This window comes from Salvelinus sp. IW2-2015, linkage group LG4q.2, assembly GCF_002910315.2.
Source record: "Salvelinus sp. IW2-2015 linkage group LG4q.2, ASM291031v2, whole genome shotgun sequence".
Classification (NCBI taxonomy): Eukaryota; Metazoa; Chordata; class Actinopteri; order Salmoniformes; family Salmonidae; genus Salvelinus; species Salvelinus sp. IW2-2015.
Window position 1 is genome coordinate 7,547,920 of NC_036843.1, and position 21,222 is coordinate 7,569,141.

At 41.7% G+C, this 21,222-nt stretch overlaps 1 protein-coding gene across 3 annotated transcripts in view; it reads left to right on the top strand.

Annotated features, from left to right (window-relative positions):
* Nucleotides 1-21,026, top strand: part of LOC111963199 (sodium-dependent lysophosphatidylcholine symporter 1-B) — a 30,497-nt gene extending 9,471 nt beyond the window's left edge. For 2 of the 3 annotated variants that reach the window (XM_023986491.2, XM_023986493.2), the window contains exons 4-14: nt 7,374-7,497; nt 7,808-7,886; nt 7,989-8,158; nt 8,260-8,350; nt 8,634-8,752; nt 11,538-11,621; nt 13,409-13,492; nt 13,588-13,700; nt 13,848-13,991; nt 14,272-14,448; nt 14,751-14,882. In XM_023986491.2, coding sequence (XP_023842259.1) covers nt 7,374-7,497; nt 7,808-7,886; nt 7,989-8,158; nt 8,260-8,350; nt 8,634-8,752; nt 11,538-11,621; nt 13,409-13,492; nt 13,588-13,700; nt 13,848-13,991; nt 14,272-14,448; nt 14,751-14,796 — 1,231 coding nt within the window. In that variant the 3' untranslated portion in view covers nt 14,797-14,882. Of the gene's footprint in view, nt 1-7,373; nt 7,498-7,807; nt 7,887-7,988; nt 8,159-8,259; nt 8,351-8,633; nt 8,753-11,537; nt 11,622-13,408; nt 13,493-13,587; nt 13,701-13,847; nt 13,992-14,271; nt 14,449-14,750 lie in introns of all 3 variants that reach the window. The other variant, XM_023986492.2, reaches the window with a different exon arrangement.
* Nucleotides 21,027-21,222: the final 196 nt, after the last annotated feature.

Genomic DNA, 21,222 nt, shown 5'->3' on the forward strand with positions numbered 1-21,222 from the left:
TGGTCAAGAGAAACACTGATCCCTGACACCTCTCTGGCCTTTGGGTGCTGCGACTGTGTGACCCTGCACAGACCAAAGTTATTTAAACCAGAGGGGACATGGTGACCACTGCTATATAACACACTAATGTATATTTCCACATACTCCTCTACAAGAGGACGGAGTGAAATTGTGGTTAAAATGTATATTTGGCATTATACTGTGACTGTCCAGGAATTCTTGTTGACAGATGATTCATGATAAGGTAGCTGGATTCGCTTGATATCTTAGGACCCTGGGCGTGTAATGTAGGATTCCAGGTGGAGACAACTGGCTTCTCCCGCTCTGATTGGTCCAACCCTCAACACACCACTGGATTTAGGCCAATGGGGGGCCTGAAGTGTGTGTGTATGTGACTCCAGAATGGCAGTTGGGGAAAGAGCTTGCCTAATTCGGAGAAGTTACCACAGGTCAAGTAGAGGGGAGATTCTTGGCTGCTTGTCAATGAGGTGGGTCATTGTTAGGTGGCAGTTTTCTGGCCTGTACAAACCACCACAAAGCCCCAAGCATGTTATCCGCACCTTAGCACAGACTAGGCGATTTTAGAGGTCTTCCCCACTATCAATAATGCATTTCTTAACTAAACCTTGACTAAAGATCTTTTCCCATCTGAATGCTCCAGCCTTTTTAATTGGCACTATATGTGGAAGAGGTTTTTCCCAGAATTGTATTCATTAGTCCTAAACTCTGTGGAATTCTAGAACCTCTTCCATGTATCCGCCTGCAAAAGGATCATTGTTATAAGTTTACAATTGGCTCATTCATCCCCCTCCTCTCCCCTGTAACTATTCCCCAGGTCGTTGCTGCAAATGAGAACGTGTTCTCAGTCAACTTACCTGGTAAAATAACGGTAAAATAAAAAAAAATAAAAGAGGGAACACAATGTTATCTTAATGGGCTCTGCTGATCAGTACTTTAATAGTTTCGCTTTTTAAGTATTATGATATTGATAAGACAATGTTGACAACTTGAACAAGCACATGAATGGTTCTCACAGGCAGATGATCCAGTCTGCAAAATAAAACCTTGAGCCTTTTCCTCTCGTCTTGCCCTACCCCCTGAGGTGGGTTGTGTATGTCTTTGCTTCAAGGTCATTGGTGTTGGGCTGCCGTCGTGCTCATGCTGGGAGCTTTGTGTATTAAACCGGAGTGACGGTTTTAAAAAATGCAGACAATCAAGGAGAAATCTGACCTCCTATTTTGAGTCAGATCAGCCTATTGAGACTCATTAACCCCATTGCCAGCCCACATAGGCTAAGGAAGAAGATGGAGGGGGATTATCCAGTTCAGTTGGTGTGGGCTGCAGAGGATGGGCCATTCCCATTGACTCACCATTTTGTGAGTGGGGTCATCATGTCAGACAAACATGCATTTTCAGTTAATTTAGCTGATAGGCCCCCTGAGGACTGTAGGCACCATAATTGCATGTCAAGCATAGATTATGGATAGAAAGAAACATTACTTATTAGCAAGAGATTGTTATAAAGTATTAATGCAGTTGTAGTGATTAAAACACTTGGCAGATGAGCATGCAATGTTACAGCAACCACTGTTCTCAACTGTGGCTTTTGCGGAGACTAGTGAYAGGATGAGACAAATAGAACGCCCACTGCCCTGCAGGCATAGAAATGTCTTTGTTGATAAATATTTGTCTCCAGAATACCCTGCCAGCAATGCCCCTGACTTCTATTATTTTGAGTGGACTGGTCTGCTGGAAACCCAGTAGTGCTGGGYTCTCCAACCTTTTCTAGCATGGTAGCTACTTTCAGGTACGCACATTCTTCTCTTCTCTACCCTGCAACTCTTCCCTGGGTCTTTAGTATATAATGTGTTTGCTATCAATATACCTGGTAATCTAATGGTTAATAAATCATTTTATGGYGCCTGTCATGCCAAATTATCTTTAGTATTTTTTGAATTTCGAGTTTTCTTCCTGTTTTTATTTTTATTTTTTTACTCAATATAACAATTATTCATAGAAAAACAGCGGAAAGGGATGTTCTGAGTCATGTCAATGCTGAAATCGCATCAGAAGACAATTGTTTGCGGTTTAGAAAAAAACWATCACATTTAGATTTTTGGGTGTGTAATTCCCCTTTTTTATAATTGTAAATCTATCAAATAAAATGTCTGGTCACAGACACGTGTTTAGCAGATGTTATTGTGGGTGTAGCTTCTAGCTCCAACAGTGCAGTAATATCTAACAGTTTCACAACATATACACGTAAATCTAAGTAAGGAATAGATTAAGAATATACAGTGTAAGTCGAAAGTTTACATACACCTTAGCCAAATACATTTTAAACTCAGGTTTTCATAATTCCTGACATTTAATCCTAGTAAAAAWTCCCTGTCTTAGGTCAGTTAGGAACACCACTTTATTTTAAGAATGTGAAATGTCAGAATAATAGGAGAGAATGATTTATTTATTTTGTCATTCCCAGTGGGTCAGAAGTTTACATGCACTCAATTTGTATTTGGTAGCATTGCCTTTAAATTGTTTAACTTGGGTCAAATGTTTCGGGTAGTCTTCCACAAGCTTCCCACAATAAGTTGGGTGAATTTTGGCCCATTCCAGCTGACAGAGCTGGTGTAACTGAGCCAGGTTTGTAGGCCTACTTGCTCGCAAGTGCTTTTTCAGTTCTGCCCACAAATTTTCTATAGGATTGAGGTCAGGGCTTTGTGATGGTCACTCCAATTCCTTGACTTTGTTGTCCTTAAGCCATTTGCCACAACTTTGGAAGTATGCTTGGGGTCATTGTCCATTTGGAAGACCCATTTGCGACCAAAGCTTTAACTTCCTGACTGATGTCTTGAGATGTTGCTTCAATATATCTACATAATTTCCCTCCATGATTCCATCTATTTTGTGAAGTGCACCAGTCCCTCCTACAGCAAAGCACCCCCACAACATGATAATGCCACCCCCGAGCTTCACGTTGGGATGGTGTTCTTCGGCTTGCAAAGCCTCCCCCTTTTTCCTATATAAATACATTTGATTTGTTTTACTGTGGATATAGATCCTTTTGTACCTGTTTCCTCCAGTATCTTCACGGTCCTTTGCTGTTCTGGGATTGATTTGCACCAAAGTACGTTCATCTCGAGGAGACAGAGCGGTATGATGGCTGCGTGGTCCCATGGTGTTTATACTTGCATACTATTGTTTGTACAGATGACCGTGGTACCTTCAGGCATTTGGGAATTGCTCCCAAGGATGAACCAGACTTGTGGAGGTCTACATTTTTTTTTTTTGCCTGATTTTTCTTTTGATTTTCCCATGATGTCAAGCAAAGAGGCACTGAGTTTGAAGGTAGGCCTTGAAATACATCCACAGGTACACCTCTAATTGACTCAGGCTAATTGACATTATTTATCAGAAGCTTCTAAAGCCYTGACATCATTTTCAGGAATTTTCCAAGCTGTTTAAAGGCACAGTCAACTTAGTGTATGTTTACTTCTGACCCACTGGAATTGTGATACAGTGAAATCTGTCTGTAAACAATTGTTAGAAAAATTACTTGTCATGCACAAAGTAGATGTCCTAACCGACTTGCCAAAACTATAGTTTGTTAACAAGAAATTTGTGGAGTGGTTGAAACACTTAGGTTGGAGTCATTAAAACTAGTTTATGTAAACTTCCGACTTCAACTGTGCATGTATGTAAGAGCTGCATTGGACTAAGAAACAGTGGCATATATTATAGAGTACAGTATATACATATGAGATGGGTGATGCAATATTTACACACAATTAAAGTGACTAAGATATTATAGAGTATAGTTTACACATGAGATGAGTAATGCAAGATACGGAGACATTATTAAAGTGGATAGTGTTTCATTTCTTTAAAGTGGCCAGTGAGTCCTAATCTGTCTATAGGCAGCAGCCTCTGATGTGATGGAGATGGCTGTTTAACAGTCAGTGGTGTAGTATAAGAGTACAATACAGTATAGACATATGAAATGGGTGACGCAACATGTAAACACAATTTAGAAGTGACTAAGATGGGGTGGAGTGCAGTTTATACATATGAAATGAGTAATGCTAGATACAGAAACATTATTACAGTGGCCAGTGATTCCTAATCGGTCTATAGGCAATTGCCTCTGTGCTAGTGATGGTTGTTTAGCAATCTGATGACCTTGAAATAGAAGCTGTTTTTCAGTCTCTCGGTCCCAGCTTTGATGCACCTGTACTGACCTCGCCTTCTGGATGGTAGCGGGGTGAACAGGCAGTGGCTCGGGTGGTTGATGTCCTTGATCTTTTTTGGCCTTCCTGTGACATCGGGTGCTATAGGTGTTAAGGAGGCATTCTTCACCACACTGTCTGTGTGGGTGGACCATTTCAGTTTGTCAGTGACATGTACACCGAGGAACTTGAAGCTTTCCACCTTCTCCACTGCGGTCCCATCGATGTGGATAAGGGGGTGCTCCCTCTGCTGTTTCCTGTAGTCCATGATCATCTGCTTAGTTTTGTTGACGTTGAGTGAGAGGTTATTTTCCTGGCACCACACCCCCAGAGCKCTCACCACCTCCCTGAAGTCTCATCGTTGTTGGTAATCAAGCCTACTACTGTTGTCTGCAAACTTGATGATTGAGTTGGAGGTGTGCTTGGCCACACAGTCATGGGTGAACAGGGAGGACAGGAGGGGGCTGAGCACGCACCCTTGTGGGGGCCCAGTGTTGAGGATCACCGAAGAGGTGTTTCCTACCTTCACCACCTTAAGGTGACCCGTCAGGAAGACAAGGACCCAGTTGCACAGGGTGGGGTTCAGACCCAGGGCCTCGCGTTTGATGATGAGCTTGTACTATGGTGTTGAATGCTGAGCTATAGTTAATGAACAGCATTCTTACATAGAATGGGACAGGGCAGTGTGGTGGCGATTGCATTCTCTGTGGCTCTATTGGGGTGGTAAGCAAATTGAAGTGGGTGGCAGGTAAGGTGGAGGTGATATGATCCTTGACTAGTCTCTCAAAGCACTTCATGAGGACAGAGCTGAGTGCTACGGGGCGATCGTAATTTAGTTCAATTACCTTTGCTTTCTTAGGTACAGGGACAATAGTGGCCATCTTGAAGTATGTCGGGACAACAGACTGGGATAGGGAGAGATTGAATATAGCTGGAAACGCCCTCCAGCTGGTCTGCGCATGCTGTGAGGACACGGCTAGAGATATCATCTGGGCCGGCAGCCTTGCGAGGGTTAACACGCTTAAATGTCTTACTCACGGCCGCCACGGCGYAGTAGAGCCCACAGTCCTTGATAGCGGGCTGCGTCGGTGGCACTGTATTATCCTCAAAGCGAGTGAAGGTGTTCAGCCTGTCCAGAAGCAAGATGTCGGTGTCTGACGTGCCTGGTTTTCCTTTTCTAATCCGTGATTGTCTGTAGACCCTGCCACATACGTCTCGTGTCTGAGCCGTTGAACCGTGACTCAACTTTGTCCTTATACCGACGTTTAGCCTGATTGCTTGCGGCGGGAATAACTACACTGTTTGTATTATTCCATATTCCCAGTCTTCTTGCCCTGGTTAAATGCGGTGGTTCGCGCCTTCAGTTTTGTGCAAATGCTCCCATCTATACACGGTTTCTGTTTGGGGTAGGTTTAAATAGTCACGGTGGGTGCAACATCTCCTATGCACTTCCTGAAACTCATTCACCGTGTCTATTATTTTCTGAAGCTACTCTGAACATATCCCAGTCCGCGTGATCAAATAGTAATGTGTCGGTTTAGCAATAAGGCCTACTGCTGCAGTACACGTCATGGCAGAGGTTGCAAAACAATGACCTAATTAATCATGATATAGTGATATATGATATAGTGATATAATGATATAGTTCTGTCAGGGAAGCCAACTTTGCAGTTTACATTTAATTGAGAAGGCTTTTGGGGAAAGACCGTCTACCCACAAGATGCTGGGTATCATTAACATCGCTAATTGGCTACATACTGACTGATGGACAACTGTACGCACCAAACAGACAGAAGTGCAATATTGCTGGAAATTAATTGGCAGATATTGTTACATTTGGCTTTTTAAGCCAATAGTGGCTAATCAGGGGTGGGATAATGTCAATGTTGCTTTGATTGGATGGTAGCTGTGAGCTTTTATGTTTGAGATAGAATGCATGTACTTTCAGAATTGATTGTTGAGTTACTGGTCTACGTGTTGGAAGACCACTGCAGTAGTGGATCCTTTGTTCTCTATGGATGTTCTGCTTTTCTAGCTGGAGTGGATTGGTTTGCTGGTCAGGTGTATTGTGCCTGTGGGGTGAGMCGAGTCAGTATGGCGCCACCATAAGGACAGCCCACCAGTCTCCCCGTCGGCAGGCATAGTGCAGAGAGAAGGGCCACATTGAGCCCCTTCATACACAGCCCCAAACAGGGGATTAAGGGTTATAGATCTCAATGCAGAGAAAGAAAGAATAAAAAGGTGAATGTAAGAAAATTWGAAAACGACAGGGTTCAAGGGCTCCTGAGTGGCGCAGCAGTCTAACTCACTGCATCTCAGTGCTTGAGGCATCACTACAGACACCATGATTCGAGGCTSTATCACAACTGGCCGTTATTGGGAGTCCCATAGGGCGGCGCACAATTGGCCCAACGTTGTCCGGGTTTGGCCGGTGTAGGCCATCATTGTAAATAAGTATTTGTTCTTAACTGACTTGCCCAGTTTAAATAAAGTTAGATACTTTATTGTTTGTTTCATGAGCTGAAATAAAAATAGAAAATTGCACAAAAAGCTTTTCTCTACAAATTTGTGCAGAAATGTGTTTACATCCCTGTTAGTGAGCATTTCTCCTTTGCCAAAATAATCCATCCACCTGACAGGTGTTGCATATCAAGTGGTCTAAGGCACTGCATCTCAGTGCTAGAGGTGTCACTACAGACCCTGGTTCAATCCCGGGCTCTATCACAACTTGCATTGTTAAATAAAAATGCCTCCCAAGGACCACTCATGGCTGCACCCCTGCCCAGTCATGTGAAAGCCCTAGATTAGGGCCTAATGAGTTTATTTCAATTGACTGATTTCCTTATGAGCTGTAACTCAGTGAAATTGTTGTTTCTAATATTTTTGTTCAGTGTTTATATATCTCAACCCTATGCAGATGACAAGTTAGTGCCCAAAATCTGGTAGCACTACTGCCATCACTACTAGGTGCCACACTTAGCCTGACAGGGACTCATGGAAATCATAATTGAGAGAACAAATATTTACTGCTTCAATACTGTAAACTCTTCTTTAAAAAAAATWGTATATCATATTTTCTCCAGTCAGAGATGAAATAGACCTACTTAGACACCAAAACATTAAAATGCTCCTCTGTTTTCCTCACAGGATCCTCATCTCCACTCCCTTTGCAGTACTCGCGTACTTCCTGATCTGGTATGTCCCTCAAGTGGAGCAGTGGAAGGTCCTGTGGTATCTGATCTTCTACTGCCTATTCCAGTCTCTGCAGACGGTCAGTCTCCCCTATACACACACTATTGTTAGTGAACAAATGTGTTATTAATAAGAAGGGGCACATGTTACAATACATTGCTCTTCAATCCCCATTGAACTGTGATATGGTTGTAATTAAACAATATATTTGTGTGTGGGGGGGTAGATCTGCTTTAATTATGTGGGTTCTATCAATATAATTGTTTGTCATTTCTAATCCCTTTGTAATACTTTTTCCCTACCCTGATTGGCGTAAACTAACAGGCAACAATACTTCTACTTCTACATACAGCTATTTTGTGCCAGGAATTGATTGTTTTTGTGTGCAGTGCTTCCATGTGCCATACTCAGCGCTCACCATGTTCATCAGCACGGACCAGAAAGAGAGAGACTCTGCCACGGCCTACCGTAAGTCATCCTGTACATCTTTGCAGTTATGTCGCATCTCATATGATTGTAATATGAGGTCTTCAATCTACTCGCTCTCTTCATCCCTTCTCTCTTGTTCAGGTATGACGGTGGAGGTGCTGGGCACGGTGGTTGGCACAGCGATCCAGGGGCAGATTGTGGGTGGGGCGATCGCACCCTGTCTCCCGGGTGACCTGGATGTCCTTGACAACAGTAACACCACACTGCTGGGGTCAGACGTCAACATCTCCCACATATCCCTGGATGACACGGTGAGAGGGGGACCCCAGGGATGACATGTTGTGTAACATTGTAATGGCAATGTTTAAAGTGTAATTTGACCCTAACCCTGCTCCTCCTGTCCCTCTAACAGAAACGAGCCTACCTCATCGCCTCAGCAGTCATCTGTGTCATGTACGTTCTCTGTGCAGCAGTCCTGTTCCTGGGCGTCAGAGAGCAGGAAGGTGTGAATTGATTAATGGAAATTGTTTACATAATTTTATTTACATTAATTACATCAAATATACTTTTCTCATATTTAGAGTACAACAGCTTTGTATGTTATCCTCAGAAAATCTTTTCCTTTTCCTCTCAACCCTAAAATGTTACAAGTAACTAGGAGAGGGCCACATTTTGGCAGTCAGTAAATGTCATAGACGAGGGATAAGCACATCGGATAAGTCTTCAGCTGATGTTTGGCACAGTGCATCTAATCAGTTTTAATCACCATCTTTGTTTTGGTCATAGAGTSTGGGCGTCTGAAGACAGAGCCCATGTCGTTCTTTGAGGGCATGAGGATGGTGATGGGATATGGGCCGTATGTCAAACTGGTCATGGGATTCCTCTTCACGTCGCTGGCCTTCATGGTGACTCATACTACTAGAATGGGATACAGTTGCACCAAAAATGATTTATGACAAGCTATAGGCTGTGTACCCCTGGTGTTTGGTTTGCTGTATGTACAGTTGAAGTCAGAAGTTTACATGCACCTTAGCCAAATACATTTAAACTCAGTTTTTCACAATTCCTGACATTAAATCSGAGTAAAAATTCCCTGTCTTAGGTCAGTTAGGATCCCCACTTTATTTAAAAAATGTGAAATGTCAGAATAAGTGATTTATTTAAGCTTTTATTTCTTTCATCACATTCCCAATGTATCAGAAGRTTACATACACTCAATTAGTATTTGGTAGCATTGKTTTAAATTGTTTAACTTGGGTCAAATGTTTCGGGTAGCCTTCCACAAGCTTCCCACAATAAKTTGGGTGAATTTTGGCCAATTACTCCTGACAGAGCTGGTGTAACTGAGCCAGGTTTGTAGGTTTCCTTGCTCGCACACACTTTTTCAGTTCTGCCCACAAATTTTATATGGAATTGAGGTCAGGGTTTTGCAGTGGCGTGCCGTGGGCCTGGGGCCTAGGCCTTCAGTGAGGTACTACACAGTCACACCCGAATTAATCCACCTCTTATTACCATCATTATGATGCCATTGCTCTAGACACTATACATTTAGACAGAAACGCAGTATAACCAGGCGTTGCGTCACCTTGAAATTGACAAATTGACATTTTTGGGTAAACAGTGTTTAACAGACGAACTCAAGTTTGCAAAGCCAGTTGTGGCTCAACACAAATCGATCACTTGCAAAATAGGCATTCCCAGCAGTACAGTTTGCAGTGCTTCTCGGAGCCTGTGAGCCATTGACAGCGCTCTGTAGTTGAAACTTTGAAAGTGGGAGCCGAACGAACCCCTTTCCCGCCTGTGACAGGCTTTGTGGCGTCGGGCGACCTCTCCTTACAATGTCTAACTTTTCTTGAAAAGTTCGTCTTGAGAATGGCGTTATAATTATATCCTCGACCAAATCGATATCTTCTCCTTCCGCCCATTGTGGGTTGAAAAAACAGCTAGTAGAACGCAAATTAATTTGTTTATCAAATTCAGTTCTAGATAGACCTGCCCATAGACCTGCCTCTCATATATGGTATCCAATCAAAAACGTGCACGCACTACGCCTGCTAAGCTGGCTGTGTAACACTGGAGCCAGCCAAGCAGCGTACAATAGCCAACTCTAAAGCTGATTGGTTGACACAAAATTTTAATTTCCATTCACTATAAGCTACAAGCGCCCGCACTGTTGATTCTGAAGGCCTGAGGGCAGATTTTAGACCCCTGGCAACACATGATGGCTGAATATGATTGGATAAAAGATCTAACATAAAGACCGAGCCCTCAAATCTCAACCTGGGCTGGAAGCAGTGCAACCAAGAGGAAAGCTATGAAATGAAGAGAGTATAACTCTTACTCTGGGGAATAATTTAATACATATTTGTGGGGAAATATATTTAAAAAAAATATATATTCTGATGAGTGTTTAGGCCAGCAGAAAGGCCTTGCAGGCCCTGACGGCCCACCACTGGGGCTTTGTGATGGCCACTCTAATTCCTTGACTTTGTTGTCCTTAAGCCATTTTGCCACAACGTTGGAAGTATGCTTGGGGTCATTGTCCATTTGGAAGACCCATTTGCGACCAAGCTTTAACTTCCTGACTGATGTCTTGAGATGTTGCTTCAATATATCCACCTAATTTTCCTGCCTCATGATGCCATCTATTTGTGTGAAGTGCACCAGTCCCTCCTGCAGCAAAGCACCCCCACAACATGATGCTGCCACCCCAGCTTCACGGTTGGTATGGTGTTCTTCGGGCTTGCAAGCCTCCCCCTTTTTCCTCCAAACATAACGAAGGTCATTATGGCCAAACAGTTCTATTTTTTATCAGACAGAGGACATTTCTCTAAAAAGTAGGATCTTTTTCCCATCAATGTGGCAGTTGCAAACCGTAGTCTGGCTTTTTTATGCCGATTTTGGAGCAGTGGCTTCTTCCTTGCTGAGCGGCCTTTCAGCTTATGTCGATATAGGACTCGTTTTACTGTGGATATAGATACTTTTGTACCTGTTTCCTCCAGCATKTTCACAAGGTCCTTTGCTGRTGTTCTGGGATTGYTTTGCACTTTTTGCACCAAATTACATTCATCTCTCCTTCCTGAGCGGTATGAAGGCTGCGTGGTCCCATGGTGTTTATACTTGCGTACTATTGTTTGTACATATGAACGGCGTACCTTCAGGCTTTTGGAAATTGCTCCCAAGGATGAACCAGACTTCTGGAGGTCTACATTTTCTTTCTGAGGTCTTGGCTGACTTGATTTTCCTATGATGTCAAGCAAAGAGGCACTCTTTGAGTTTGAAGGTAGGCCTTGAAATACATCCACAGGTACACCTCCAATTGACTCAAATGATGTCAATTAGCCTATCAGAAGCTTCTAAAGCCATGACATCCTTTTCAGGAATTTTCCAAGCTGTTTAAAGGCACAGTCAACRTAGTGTATGTAAACTTCTGACCCACTGGAATTGTGATACAGTGGAATATATGTGAAATATTCTGTCTGTAAACAATTGTTGGAAAAATTACTTGTGTCAAAGTAGATGTCCTAACCGACTTGCCAAAACTATGGTTTGTTAACAAGAAATTTGTGGAGTGGTTGAAAAACGAGTGTTAATGACTCCAACCTAAGAGTATGTAAACTTCCGACATCAACAGTATATGACTTCCTGTATGTTCAGTGGTTGATGTGCATGTCATTGCTCTCCTTGCAGCTCCTGGAGGGGAACTTTGCCCTGTTCATCAGCTACACCATGGGCTTCAGAAATGACTTCCAGAACATTCTCCTGGTCATTATGGTGAGTCTAGGGATCCCTCCCACTAGAGGCGTAACACAAAGGCATCAGTGAATGTATATTCTGTACATTAATTAAGACCTGTACATTCTGTGCTGACTGAAAGGTTGCCTTGTGGGGTGGCGTAACGTCTGTGGTTCCATGGTGTTTCCGTGACTGTTTTTTTGGGGGGGGGGGTCTGTCGTAGCTGAATTAGTTAGGTAACATAGATAAATAAGATGTTTGATTTATTTTATACTTGTCATTAGAATGTCTTCTTTTGGACTATACTGTTGGCAGTTGCATTTTCCTTTCTCCTCTAGGGAAAAGTCACTTGGGGCCCAGAGAGGGGAGAGGTCAGGCTTGTCTTTTACATGTCTGGTAATATGCAGAATATCAGAAAGGGAGAAGTCAGGTTTGAACATTGTCTTGCATATGTTAATATATCTGTGAAACCATGTTATATATTAATATATCTTAATATATGTTATGTTATATTAATAATATATGTTATATGTTAATATATCTGTGAAACCAGGCTCCACTATGTCTGTACTCCAGTCACTCCCTCATTTTCCCATTGGGGGGAGTAGTATGGCAGTGTCTGGAAACATTGTATTACCCCTCTGATGTTGAACTTATCTTTCATAGTATATGACCTAGAGGTTCACTCCCCTTAGTGGGCTTCTCCAGGAGTGGGGYGAAGAGGGGGTGTATTTGAGATGGAAGTATCTAGAATTGACAATTGATATATGCCATTGGATGAGGTAATGTTTTGGTACTAGGAAGTACCAAGAACGAGAAGTAGAAACTTGTCTAAGAGACCAAACTGAACGATAATTTATAGCTTATGCTATCTGGCTATGGGATACTCCTCTTTCAAGTAAAAGGCCCTTTGTGAAGTTCCTAAGATCTGTGGTTCGTTATGTAAGTTGAGAGGGGTGTATCTTGGCTATAAAAGATGCTAAGAATTGTTTTGTAAGCACTCTCAGAAWTAATTTATAGACACTGAATTGATCTGAGAGTCAAAGGGCTATGGTGAAGCTCATATAATTAAAGATGGACTTTAAAATATAACTCTGACTTGTGTGTGGTTTGTAAACTCTCCTCATTTAGTAATACAGGAAATTACCACGACAGGTCCGAATGGAAAGGGCACATTTTTTGGGGGTGAGAGGTGGTTGTGGTCCCTGGGAACCTGTCACCCTCTCACACTATTAGAGAGAGCAGGGGTGAGAAAGGAGCACAGAGGGGACTTTGCTGCTCAGGCAATCTGTCAGCACTGCCATGGGAACGAACATGCTTTGGCATTTCCTTCCAATTTACCTTTCCCTTTTTTCTGCACCATCGCTTCTCCCTCTGCCTGAGTAGGATGTAGACCTGCCCTGCACCGCCCTGGCCACTGGAGCAGGAAATGTGGGAGTTTAGAAAGGTCCTTAGTAGCCCGGTCACCAGATCTGTTTGTGATTTAGCCAACTCCTCCAACTGCCATACATGCAAGGCTGGTTTTGGTCAGCATAGTGTTAGATATTTCTAATACTGCTGAGTGCTCAGCCGCTAGCTAAACCTTGTGTGGTCATTTGACACATGGGTTGACCATACCTCTATAAGAGGTCAAGGGTCATAGACCCCCTGCAGGTTTAAATAAAGAGCCCTTTCACATTGTGTCCTTCTCACTTTATGTTTTAGCCTATTGGTCAGTCTGACCTTTTCTGTTCCCACATTGCCCTCAGTGCTTAGATTAGTATTTTTATGGAAATGGTTCAAAACGTTACATATCTTAATGCTCTTCTTTGGTGTTTCATTTTTAGCTCTCTGGGACTTTGTCCATTCCATTCTGGCAATGGTTCCTGACCAGATTTGGGAAAAAGACTGCAGTCTACATTGGCATCACGGTAAGCAGTGTGTGTTGTGGCGCTTCATCTCAAAGCTGGTTTGTGTGTATGGGGTGCTCTCTTATGGCTTGTTTTATTCATGTCTCTCTCCGCAGTGGGCAGTGCCCTTCATGATCCTGATCGTCTGCATAGAGAGCAGTCTGATTGTGGCCTATGTGGTCTCTGTGGCAGCAGGAGTCAGTGTGGCTGCAGCTTTCCTCCTACCCTGGTAAGTAGCCTACTGTCTGAATGTACCTCTGTATACCCACAGCAACCTATAGATCTCTGTCATATCTCCAGTGTCTCTTTACGCATGTCCAGTCTATGGTGGGTCTTMCCTTTTTTGTATACATTCACGTCTTTCTCTGTTTCTCAGGTCAATGCTCCCAGATGTGGTGGATGATTTCAAAGTGAAGAATCCAGACTCTAGTGGCCACGAGGCCATTTTCTACTCCTTCTATGTCTTCTTCACCAAGTTTGCCTCAGGAATCTCCCTCGGCATCTCCACTCTCAGTCTCGAGTAAGTGGGTTTCGCTCTCTTGCTTGTATTGTACATGATAAACTGAGCATGCTGAGCTTAGTTTGAAATCTAACTCTATTTTGCAGGACTCCTAACAGCTTAGTGAATCATTTTTTTTTTTTTTTACTTCCTAAATTCTACTGTAGAATAGCTTCATTTTCCTTGGGCCACCGGGCCACTCGTGTGGTGAACCATAACATAATCCTCACATTCATAATCAAGCCTAACTGTACCTTATGTCCGCTTTCTTTTCTTCTCTCTCCCTGTAAATTTTGTTCAGCTTTGCCGGCTATGTGACAAGAAGCTGCTCGCAACCTGATGCAGTGAATTTAACCCTGAAGGTGCTGGTCTCAGCTGCTCCTGTTGTTCTGATATTCCTAGGGCTGTTGATATTCAAGACCTACCCCATCGACGAGGAGAGGAGGCAAGGCAACAGGAAACTACTGCAGGAGATGCGGTGAGTCGGGCCAAACACCCACGATTAGGGCTGATTGGGGGTATCTAAGCCAGACATTCATTGTCATAGAACAGTGTTCATGCACGACCCAAGCTATTTTTTTCCTAAATTAAATGCACTAGCGAACTAAATGATCTTGCAGGGGGACACTGAACTTAGTTCCTTTCTGGCATCTTTCTCTATACCTCAGCTAAATGCAAAGGACACGCTTTATGCATTAGCCTCTCTGCCATGAATAAGAACCATCTTGAACAAGCCAAGTCCTTTGTTTAACTCTTGGCTGTGTTCCTATTCTGAAACAGGGACCGCAATCAGGATTCCGATACAGAGCTTGGGAGCGTTGTGTAGGAGCCCTGGGAGAGGAGGGGGTCCAGCCGAAAGGCCACAACTGTCCCGCGTGTTTGCACTGGCAGGCTGGAGTGTTTTGGGTGTAATTGGAACTAACAGTAGAAAAACCAGACCACATTGTGGTTGCTTCCTACCTGATTCTACATGAATGGCCCTAGTCTCCAAAGGATTCAACAGGCTTAGAGACCCCTATTGGACATTCTGAGTCATCGCTCTCTCTGTGCCCTGTCTATTGCCTACTGTACTATGTATTTGTGGTATTGGTTTTTGTGTCTGTTTGTTTGCATAACAAACATTGGTTTGGGATTTTTTTTTTTGGGGGGGGGGGGGGCATTTACCCTTCAAATCTATCATTTGAATGATGTTTGTCTACCCGAACCAAGTACTAGGTCAAAGGGTGGGAAGCCTTTCTCAGTAGAGGAAAAAAATAAGACTTTCCATCCAGATAGGATGGTCCTCATAGAGGGAAGATTTCAGTCCTAATTTTTAGGGCATACCAGTAACTTGTTCTATCTAGACTGTGTTTATATGGTTACGTTTTAATGTAAATAATTGTCACTTATCTCGAGTAATACCTTTCTTTAGGGACGTGGAGAGCACATAAAAACTGTTCCATTTCAGACAATCTCATCCATTCCCTGGAATTATATTGGTGTCTTGTYGGGAAAAGGAATCTTGAAAAAGAAACTCTAACCTTAATGAACTCATTAACATTGCCAATGATGTCTGGATTTCAGACTTACTGTATCTAGGCTAGCTGAATTCCACATTATTACTGCCTTAACAACACATCTTGTACTTTGGAAACCTTGTAATTGCAATGAGATTTTCTGTATAACAGTTTTACTAAATTCTATTTGGTCAAAGTTGTTTCTCTCACACGGTGCCAAGAATTCCCTTTTTTAAAGGTTGACTGAGCAGAACAGTCCAACTTTGCCATTGGCATATTGACTGCAGGAATTTCCAACTGAGCTGTTGCCAGAGTATTTACTGTTATTTTCTCTACTATATGCCGCCTCCAATGTTATTAGAGAATTTGGCAATACATCCAACCGGCCTCACACCCGCAGACCCCATCCCAGGATCTCAACATCCGGCTTCTTCACCTGCGGGATAGTCTGAGACCAGCCACCTGGGCAGCTGATGAAACAGAGGCGTATTTCTSTCTGTAATAAAGCCCTTTAGTGGGGATTTTTTCTTCTTCTGATTGGCTGGGTCTGGCTCCCAAGTGGGTGGGCATAGGCCCACCCATGGCTGCACTCCTGCCCAGTCATGTGAAATCCATAGATTAGGGCCAAATTAATTTATAACAGTTGACTTATTTCCTTATATGAACTGTAACTCAGTAACAATTTTGCATGTTGCATTCATATTTTTGTTCAGTATAGTTCGTCAGCTAAGCTAGCCACTTGAGCTAGACTGGGAACTCGGAAAAACACAAGGTCAACTCATGACGTCAGTMATCTTCAGGTTGGAGCTCTAGAAAGAGGCCCGAGTTCCCGAGATGGAATTCTGAGTTGGATGACCACTCAAATCGATATTTTTTTTCTTCCCAGTCAGCGCTTGTTTTTTTTTCTTCCCCGTTTTGAATGCACTGAAGTTTGAGAATTGAGTTCATAGTTGTTTTGAARGCAATCTCCAGTATGTGATGACATTTCACAGGATTTGTTTTTTGACAGATGGGTAAGAAATGGCATCTCTGTAGCCAAATGTCTTATAAAACATTTTTGTTTTTAAGCATTAATTGACCTGGTATCATGGTGCATTAATATACAGTTTTTCTCCCAAAGTCAACCTTTAAAAAGTAGAGCCTTTCTTGGAGAGTGGGAACGCTTTCTAACGAGTTTGAGTTAACGATCTCACTTCTAACTTGAAATGTTTGATGCCTTCAACTGTATGGAGAGATTTAGAGCCTAATAGCACAGCATTTTCACTAACTATTTATTGAAACTAGTTAAAGAAAGTACACGCATTACTAATTTGGCACATTACGTAATCTGTACACACTTGTCTGTGAATATGGATGTGTGCATTTTTGTATAGACAAGTTTATTTGGGTATGGGTGTATAGTGTGTGTGTGTATACAACATGCATGTGTGTTGTATGATAATCAGAATTATGTGACTTTTATTAGAAGGTAATGGGCTGATTTTTGTATTTAAAAAGTCCTAACTTGTTTACCTATTTAGAAGTATTGTCAGTTGAGGCTGTGTCCTGATCTTGTGAATGTTGTGTGTAATGTGACAAACAATCCTTTTGATTGTATTTATTCTTGTATGAATCTTTGAGCAGACCCAAGCCAAGTTTTCTATTTATCAGCAGTGTTGGGAAATTAATCTGAAATATAGATCACTCTGCAGTCAGATGTTAACAATGTCATAACATAATCATTTCGCCTATTAAATTTACAAACTATGCTTCAAGTGAGAATCCTGTAGGTCTGATTCAGAAAAAGAATGGAAATGATTGCCTACTTCACAAATACTTTTTTTTAAAGTCGTTTGTAGTTCCGGTAGTTGGATACATGGCAAAAAGTAATGAACTACTGAAAATACTACCAAGATCAAAGTTAGTTCAACTACTACCAAGCTACTGCAAAATGTAGTTACATTTCTAGTTGAATTGCATGTAGCGTACTACTCAACACTGTTTATATGACATATCAGAACTCTAAAAACGATTTTTACTCTTGAATGTCTCAAGTACTGTAATATTTAACTTTGACAAATCCTAAACCGTGTCTTTATTTTTTCCTGACGATATTATTCCGCTGCTCTGTTCGCTGCATAGCTTACTATGAAGGCGCATTCAGTTCGCCTTAACGTTTGTTACGTTGCGGAACGGTTTGTACAGAACGACACGTTTCCCCAAAATATTCTTGTACATTCTTGAACAGACTTTGAGGTAGTTATGCCACATTCAAAATAAAAATACAAGGTCAAATAATGACGTCGGTGATCTCCAGGTCGGAAAGTCAGAGCTCTAGAAAGAGCCCCGGAATTCCGAGTTGGATGATCGTTGAAGTCTCTTTTTTCCAGTCGGAGCTCGTTTTTTTCAGAGTTCCCAGTAGTTTTGAACTCTCGGAAGTCGGAGATTCCGGAGTTCCCAGTTGTTTTGAACTCGGCATTTGCTCCGGTTTGGTGGGTGTGGCGAGGTGTGTCTTGAAATACGTCACTAATTGCTTCAAGGGCAGTGGCCACGCTGTCAGCGTTACCCCTCCCCATGTTTCAACTGGTCTTGTAAAAACGTTTGTGGTTATTTAAAAATGAAAGGTGTTGTTCAAAACAGTCATTAGCGAATGGATCATTTCAAACCAATCGGAGTATCAAAGCCAATGACACATTTTCAAAACGCCGCTTTGCCCAAGTGTGTTCTGATCCAACCCATCAGTTTCTGAGTTCAATCAGAACGGTTAGACTGAGTTTCAGAAATCGTCTGGGAGGTAGCCTACTCGGATCAAGTCTCATTGCGGAGAAGAAGCTAACGTCCGTGGGCGTGGCTTGTTGTTTGGCCGCAGCAAGGWGTTTGGGTAGCCAGGCGAATTTTCTTTGGCTAGTAAGTAGTCTACAATGTGGTAACATTAAGTACACTTTATTAAGGGCCTACTAGACCATTAGACCAGCCAGAATTCAGCGCGAACTGATTATGGCAAAATGGTATGAACTTTGAACCCTTACTTTAAGGGACTTATCCAATGTGCTCCTCTCTCAAGTAAAAAGGGTGCTGTTTTGGTGTAGGCCTACATGTTTGTGCATGCACATTTTTTATGGCCCTAATAAATACTTAATTTAAACTGTAAAAATGTATTACCATTTAATGTGGCATGAACACAACCAATCATGATATTTTCTTTTGATTGTCAAACAAATCACTTCAAAAAGTTCATCCACTCTAATAAATCCAGCATCCAAACTGGCACCATTTGATTAATGGAAATAGACATCTGTTAAAAAACACCAAAAAAGTGTGCCATTTGATTAGGCCTACATTAACTGATGCGTCTTGCTGACAAATGTTTTTTTAAATTGTAGCCTGAAAAATCGGGACACCTAAAATGGGTCTGAAACTGTGCAGGGAAAAACGGGATAGGCACACAAACATACACGTCAACTTAATAAACTATGCTACAATGTGTATTAACATGAACTTCAAATAGGCCTACCGGTAGCCAGTGATGTGTAAAAAAATAAATAATAATAAGTGGGTAAACTCTGCCGGTGGCGGTGAAAAAAATGAATGCTCCATATACTTTCAATGCATTTACTTAAGCGTTTACTACTTGCGTAGGCCTAGTGTAGGCCTACACCACTGCGGGTAGCCTACCGTCTCAGCCAAAGCAATTTTAAACACATCATGAACACAGGCAAAATAGGTATCCTACATTGATTACATGATGAGTTGAATCAAAACATGTTTTACAACTTCATGAGTTGTCCATAATTCATGAGTTAATGCTTGGAGTCTTCACAGATCGTTTGACATGAAACACTACCTTTCCTTACATTAAGAATGACATTTCTGACAATGTTATTTGTCATTATTAAACCTTTAACAGTTGAGTTAGAACATTGACGTTAAGCCCTGTACGAATTATGGATCTCGGAAAATTCACTAAGTGTTATTTATTCTTATTTTTAACCTTTATTTAACTAGGCAAATCAGTTAAGAATAAATTCTTATTTACAATGACGGCCTACCAAAGGGCAAAAGGCCTCCTGCGGGGCTGTGATTAAAACTGGYAAAAAAATATAGGACAAAACACACATCAGACAAGAGAGACACCACAACACTACATAAAGAGAGACCTAAGACAACAACATAGCATGGTAGCAACACATGACAACAACATGGTAGTGTCATGACGTTGCCCTGTTGTATGAGGTTTATGTCCACCATCAATACCTTTCCCATTTTTCTCTCCACCCTACAGAATGGACTCTTGGAAAGCCCTTTGTTAACATAGAGAGAGTATGCTAACATCAAAAGGTTGGGGAAAGGTACAATATTTCTGTAATCCAACCAGTTGAAAGTGTCCGTTGGTACTTAAAGAATATGATGTCAGATTAGTTGGTGTATGGGTCATTATATCTGAAGATAGGACGACATAAATTGGATTTTGGAAAGTCTACATATCCTAGTTATCAGATTCACATGGAATTGTTGTGCAATTTAAATGTTTAAATAAACTATTTGTGAAAAGATTAAATGTAATTTTAGCTTCTAAATGAGAGAATTGTTTTCATAAGTGAACTATGCTCACTCAGTGGCCACGCCCAAGTGAACTGACATTGGTTGAGAACTATGAAAAACGCCCTTCTCTCCCCCAATACAAAAGCCCGTTGACGGAAGGCAACCTTAGTTCACGACGACGTGAGGACTGGTGTCCATATACTTTTAAAAGGGCTCATTTCAACGTGGAGGTGACGATCAAGGATGAAGGATGAATTTCTACTAGACCAGKCAGAATTCAGCGCTAACTGATTATGGCAAAATGGTATGAACTTTGAACTCTTATTCACTAAAGAAGAAGTGATACATCCTAGAAGTCTAGTTATCAGCTGCAGCTGTAAATGTATCTGGCCTAGGAAAGGACAGACAATCTCCTATGAGAACGACAGGGTACTTCAACGTATCCTCTCTACAACACTACAACCAGAAATATTCTACAAAGGACAAGGGCAATCTCTGCTGGGCAAACCAATCTTCCATCTTCGACCCATCTATCGAAGCGCAGCTCAGTGTAAATATGTATCTTGCATTTTCCTTTTCGGAATGGGCGGTTACTAGAATGCATAACATTCTGTATTTACGTTAGCATAGCTTCTCAAGGTCCGATAGAGACCTAATTCCATTTGTCCCTCAGTCTTCCCGCTCTTTCTTTCAAACCCAACCCCCTTTTTTTGTGTAACCAGCTGTCATATGTTTCGTCCGCTAGAGACTTTTACTTTTATGACATGATTAGTAATGGATGTATTATCCATCCTGTGTATATGTAATTATGTGTGATTATTTAGTAAATAAATAATTAAGCCAATTTTTGTATTGCTGATTCAACTTGTTAGCCAGGGTTCATGAAGATAACCAAGAATTTTACGACAGTCTAAAACTTTGCACATGCACTGCTACCATTTAGTGGGCAAAATCTAAATTGCGCCTAAGCTGGAATAATACATTTTGGCCTTTCTATTGCATTTCAAAGTTGATTGAACAAAAATAAATMTAAAAACTAGTTTTTTTCTTTGTCTTATCTTTTACCAGATCTAATGTGTTATTCTCCTACATTAACTTCACATTTCCACAAACTTCAAAGTGTTTCCTTTCAAATGGTATCACGAAGATGCATATCTTTGCTTCAGGTCCTGAGCTACAGGCAGTTAGATTTATTTATGTCATTTTAGGCGAAAATMGAAAAAAAGGTCCAATCC